Below are 5837 nucleotides of genomic sequence, written 5' to 3'. Positions count from 1 at the left end.
TTCTTCTTCTTTATTTGTTTAATTTATATAATTTCAGCTATTATATATATATATATATTCTCCTCTTTTTTGTGACAGGGAGCGAGGCAGCCATACTCTCGTCGTGTCTGGTCACGCATAGGTCTATTTCTTCTTTTTTATTTGTTTAATTTATATAATTTCGGCTATTATTTATTATATACATATGTTCTCCCCTCTTTTCTAGTGACAGGGAGCGAGGCAGCGAGGCAGCAGCTGCAGCCGGCCGCGCCCCCATCTCATCTCGGGGGTCGGGACCTGATTACCCCAATCCGTTTCCTCACCAAATACGCCACGGCGGCGCGGCGCGCTGGCTACCCACAATGGCGCTCACCACCGCCTCCACGGTCTCCTCTCCCTCCCGAATCATCCGCCGCTTCTCTTCTTCTCAAGACTCTCGCCCCCCTTCCTCGCTCCTACATCTCGCCCCGCGCCGAGGACCCGGGAATTCCCCGCGCGCCTGTAGCTGGCACCGGCTCGTTGTGCGCCGGATGGGCTGGGCGGCGCGAGCGCTCCTCGGCGGATTATCGGACGCCGGCGCCAGTGAGAGCGACGAGGAGGAGGAGCACGTCCTACGAGTGGGGCAGCGGGAGGGCGAGATCGACGACGCCGTGGAGCTCTCCGCGGCGGCCGTTGGGCCAGAGAGATGGGACGTGCTGGGCCTCGGCCAGGCGATGGTGCGTGCAACCCTGGTCTTCTCCCCCTCCCCCAGTTTATAGGAAAAAAATCAATATTTATGAAACCAGATATATATAATGCAATACTATATTCAACGAAGAATCTAATGATACTTATTGGTACCATATTTATTGATATTCTTTAAATAAACTTGATCAAACTCAGGATGCTTTGACTCCGTATTAGGCTACAACTATAATTAGATGCCTGAATAAACTGTTGGGCCAGTTACTCTACTTGCCTCTCAAGTATTGATCAGGAAGATGCAACTTGTGAAAAGTAGTTCAAACTTCTATCTGTACGGGTGTGTTGTTGAGAACTTAAGATCAATTCTGACTAGTCACTGTTCTGCGGGGCAAATAGGTTGACTTCTCAGGGATGGTGGATGACGAGTTCCTTGACAGATTGGGCATAGAGAAGGGCACGAGAAAGGTCATAAACCATGAGGAGAGGGGACGGGTCTTGCGTGCCATGGATGGATGCAGCTACAAGGCTGCAGCTGGAGGCTCCCTGTCCAACTCGCTCGTTGCGCTGGCAAGGCTTGGTAGTAGCCAGTCTGCTGGCTACCCTGAGCTTAATATTGTGATGGGCGGCAGTGTGGGCAGTGACCCACTAGGTAGTTTCTACAGGTAATTCACTAATTTGTCACTATTTCTATTGCAGGTTTGCATGATGTCCTATTTCTGCACTGAGTCTTTAGAGTATTGGCTGACATCATGCTTTCTGTTCAATCACACTTTTAGGGCAAAGTTGCGCCGTGCTAATGTGCACTTCCTGTCTAAGCCGGTCAAAGATGGAACAACTGGAACTGTCATTGTTCTAACAACGCCGGATGCACAGCGTACTATGCTTGCGTATCAGGTCAATTCCTTTTACTTCCTTTGCTGACAACTCTTCTATATCTGAACTTGTCAGATATTATTTCAGTTACACTTGCTTACTGCGCTTTCCCAGCCCTCTTTACACTCTTTAGACACCTCAGGGCACCAACTTGTGTCTGGACATTAAACAGTTCACTATCTGGCCTCTTAGACCGTCTCCAGCATTTCACCCACATGGTGACCAAAAACACTGCTATGTACTGTAGACTGCACTGTTCGCACAGTGAAGTTTGAATATGAGAATGGGTAAGCTATTGGAGATAGCTTTAAGAGTCTATACCATATCTAAATCATATGAATATCAATGTGCAAAGGATGAAGTGAAATTTCCAGGGATTTTTGTCATGGTATTGTTTGTAGTAGTATGAATATGGAAGCAAAACTATCATGTGATCTTAATGATACATCCTTGATTCATGAGCCTGTATTTTGGAAAAGTATAATTCATTGGCCAATCATCTAGATTGTGCTGCACCTGCAACAAATATATGCTCAAACAGTGGCATGCGCTTCCTGTCTTTGCAGGGTACTTCGTCAACTCTGAGTTACGATTCAGACTTGGCCAGTTTAGTGTCTAAATCAAATGTACTAATTGTGGAAGGTTATCTATTTGAGCTGCCTCACACAATTGAAGCTATCAAGCAAGCGTGTGAAGATGCTCACAAGAATGGTGCAATCATTGCTGTTACTGCATCAGATGTATCTTGCATCAAGCGTTGCTACAATGACTTTCGGTGAGACTACCCTTCTTTCAAAGGATTTCCTGTCAGATTCGCAGCTTGGGACCATCTGGGCCCAGCTGCACACGTTTCCAGATCTACATGAGTACATGCCCAATCTTTTACTTGCTTCCATTGATAGTGCATATTGACTAAAAAGAGGATCGCTAAGCATCTTATGTCCCTTTTATTTTATGTGCTTCACAAAGGCCACATTATTCGATATCTGGTTTTATCACTGAAACTAGCAAAATAACCTTAGGGCATAATTATTCATGAATTAGTACCATTAAAGCGTTTTTTCATGTTTCCAGAACCAGCCATTTTTAGTTAATGCATCTGTATTATGCCCTCAGCTTACGACACTAATGACCGCCGAACCAAAACAATTTTCAGGGACATTGTAAGAAACTATGCAGATATACTGTTCGCCAACGCCAATGAAGCAAGGGCGTTGTGCGAGCTACCCTCAACAGACAGTCCCATGTCAGCCACAAGATACTTAAGCCACTCTGTTCCCCTAGTATCTGTGACTGACGGCATGCATGGCTCCTACATTGGGGTGAAAGGTGAAGCAATATACATCCCTCCACCACAATGCGTGGCTGTGGACACTTGTGGCGCTGGCGACGCATACGCTTCTGGGATTCTGTACGGCGTCCTCCGGGGTGCTTCTGACCTGAAAGGCATAGGACTCCTGGCGTCGCGGGTAGCTGCTGTCGTCGTCGGGCAGCAAGGCACGCGACTGCGGGTCCAGGACGCGGACAGACTGGCTGGATCGTTTGAGCACCATCTGGATAGCTTGGAGTTCTGCTCGGATGTTTGAATAGATCACTCTGCAAACGTCTGGTCTGATTGTATCTGTTTTTTTCCCAAGCCTTAGAAATCTATATGTACATGTACATACATCACTAACCTTGGTTAGTAGGTCTAGTACATTTCCTCAGGGCATTTAGCCGAGCTGGGTAAATCTTGTGCGCCCATTTGATATTACTTTCCATCTTTGAGTATTGCCATGATTGGAATTACGTAGATTTCATTGGGCATGGAAAATACAACGGTATAGTTCATTTCCATTGAAAATGGATGGATGCTATGTTGGTCTGGCCTTTCTTTATGTGTAGTATGTAAAAGGAACTTTGCGGTCCACTGAAACCGCAGTGAGACTGAAATTACGGTAATGCAATCCGGCTTTGTTAGATTGTATTCGATGTGGTTGGGCCAGACATCACTACCACACGCGAAAGGTCTTTGGTACTGGTTGGTTCACCTAGAGCAGCAACCCCGATCTCTTGTGTGGCTGTACTTCGTTGATGAATGAACTTTGTTTTCTATCGATCCTTTTGTTGCGAAAGGGTCTCTGAGAACCTGAGTTTCAGGATAGGTGGGGCATAGATTCGGCTGTTTTCTAGACCTGCAAGAAAAGAACTTAATACAAGCCGTCCAGTTTTTTTTTATCATCCTTATATTCATAGCATAACATACTAAGTACTATATATAATTAAAAAATTGAGATGCTGCTTGCAACATACACAAGGATCAGTGGAAGAGCCAACAGGCTACCCAAGATGTTATGATCAAAAGATATATTATATAATAATATGGGCAGATTATATAAAACTCATCCATCTCCATACCTAAATTCATACTCTACTCAACGACAATACAGTCTATAATCCAAAACAGTATTTTGAGTGTGATCATATGGGTGAGTGATTGTTAGACACAGTCTAAGTTGGGCAGTCCGTTTAATCATAACACAATGGCTTACTAATTATTATGTACCGTTTTGAAGTTTATAATATGACAAATGTAAAATATAGCAAAAAACGCTTACTTATTACCTGATATCATTAAAAATATATTCTAACATTGTGTGATACAAAGTCATCCAACAACTTCTTTTCAATGTATAGAATCGCCAAACCATTTAACTTTTGTTGATTCATTGTTGACCTTAAATAGTTCACAAAAATATTTCAATTTTAAAAAGCTTCTCTCCGCTGATGCAACCATCACGTGTATAGTAAATAATACTCCCTCTGTATCAAAATAGAATTCGTTTTGCTTCTTTAGTGGATTCATATAATACTTGGTGTATATGTTTCATATATGTGTCTACATTTATCATCATCTAGTTGAATATAGATATAAAAATCAAGAGCTAAAACAAATACTATTTTAGAACGGATGTAGTATTCGATAAGTAATTGAGACATTATTTTAACAATCTAAACGAGATTGGTCGATAGCACGTCGCTCTTTGCGTATTTATGTCTAGGGTAGATAGGCTTGACGAGAAAAAGTACTTGCGTCCAGTGACTAGGGGGCCCTCTGTTTTTGGGGCCCGGTGCGTCCGCACCCTCCGCACCCCCTCGGGGATTCTAAGTGTTATTGAGTTCCTTTGCAACCATATAGTGCACATTAAGTTGCATGGGTTTTAATACATGTTCGAATTGAACTGGGTCAATTTTTGTAACTTCAGCACATTATTTGTGACCCAGAAGAAGGATGACAAGTCATGAATGATGGTCAGATGTAGCAAGGCGATGAAGCAGGAGCCGCGGTGGCGAGCGGTGAAGTCTAAAGATGGTGGTATATGTATCGTGTCGTAAGGGGCATAATAAATAAGGGCTGGTTTGGCAGACCGATTCCTCGCCGGGAATTTGTTGTTTTCCCTGTGCCGGCGTCCCGCACGAGAATCTCCCCCGGGCATCGGTTCCTTCCTGTCACTACAACCTTTTAGGCCTTCTGTGACATTATGATTACGTCACTAACTAGTGTTTATTTATCACAAGTTGTGTTTCGGTGACGCCATTGTGACGAAATGGTCATCATCACAGAAGGTGCGTGTTAAATAGACTACAATGACGATCATAAAAAAATCGTCATAAATTTTATGACGTACACTAGTTTCGTCACTAAATCCATGACGCTCTACTTCGTCATAAGTGCCTCCAAAAACGTCACAATTTGTACTGCCATACGTTGCCATATGGCTAATGGTGGTGACGTGGCAAAAGCTTTATGACAAAAACATTTGTCATAGATTTGATCACGTGGCAAATGACATGGCAAATTTGTTGTGACAAAGAATTTCGTCATAAACTAGGGTATGTTGGCCGCTGACGTGGCAATGCATTTGTGACGAATATTTTTATCATAAAATATGATGACGTGTCAAGTGATGTGGCGAAGCATTTGTGACATACAATCGTCATCTGAAGTAACACATCATATGAATTCTTATCGTCAGGGAATATTACACATCACATATTTGTTCAACACAAATATTTCATCCCATAGAGAATCATATAACTTCAAACCATATATCTGTAAATCCTATAACTTCAACTCAAAGTATTAAACATTAAGCATAATTGAAAATAATCATATAACTTCAAATCCAAAGCTACTATAACTAGATACTATAGCAGCCATAAGGCTGCAGGTCCTATAGTGGTCAAGCATACGTAAGACAGAGACACTTGGCCTCGATTGAAGCATAATAATTGACGAAGAAAGTCGAGAAAGTGTTCCT

The 5837-nt window shown here is 42.9% G+C and overlaps 1 protein-coding gene across 1 annotated transcript; it reads left to right on the top strand.

Annotated features, from left to right (window-relative positions):
- The first annotated feature begins 220 nt into the window (after nt 1-220).
- LOC100273451 (uncharacterized) lies at nt 221-3501 on the top strand. The gene is made up of 5 exons (NM_001147888.1): nt 221-695; nt 1060-1325; nt 1440-1557; nt 2103-2311; nt 2693-3501. The coding sequence occupies exons 1-5, from the start codon at nt 342-344 to the stop codon at nt 3120-3122; spliced, it is 1377 nt and encodes a 458-aa protein (NP_001141360.1). The 5' UTR covers nt 221-341; the 3' UTR covers nt 3123-3501.
- The last annotated feature ends 2336 nt before the right edge of the window (nt 3502-5837 follow it).

The sequence above is a fragment of the Zea mays genome, chromosome 1 (assembly GCF_902167145.1).
Source record: "Zea mays cultivar B73 chromosome 1, Zm-B73-REFERENCE-NAM-5.0, whole genome shotgun sequence".
Classification (NCBI taxonomy): Eukaryota; Viridiplantae; Streptophyta; class Magnoliopsida; order Poales; family Poaceae; genus Zea; species Zea mays.
The sequence above is the reverse complement of the archived record's forward strand: the minus strand, read 5'-3'. Positions and strand labels throughout refer to the sequence as shown.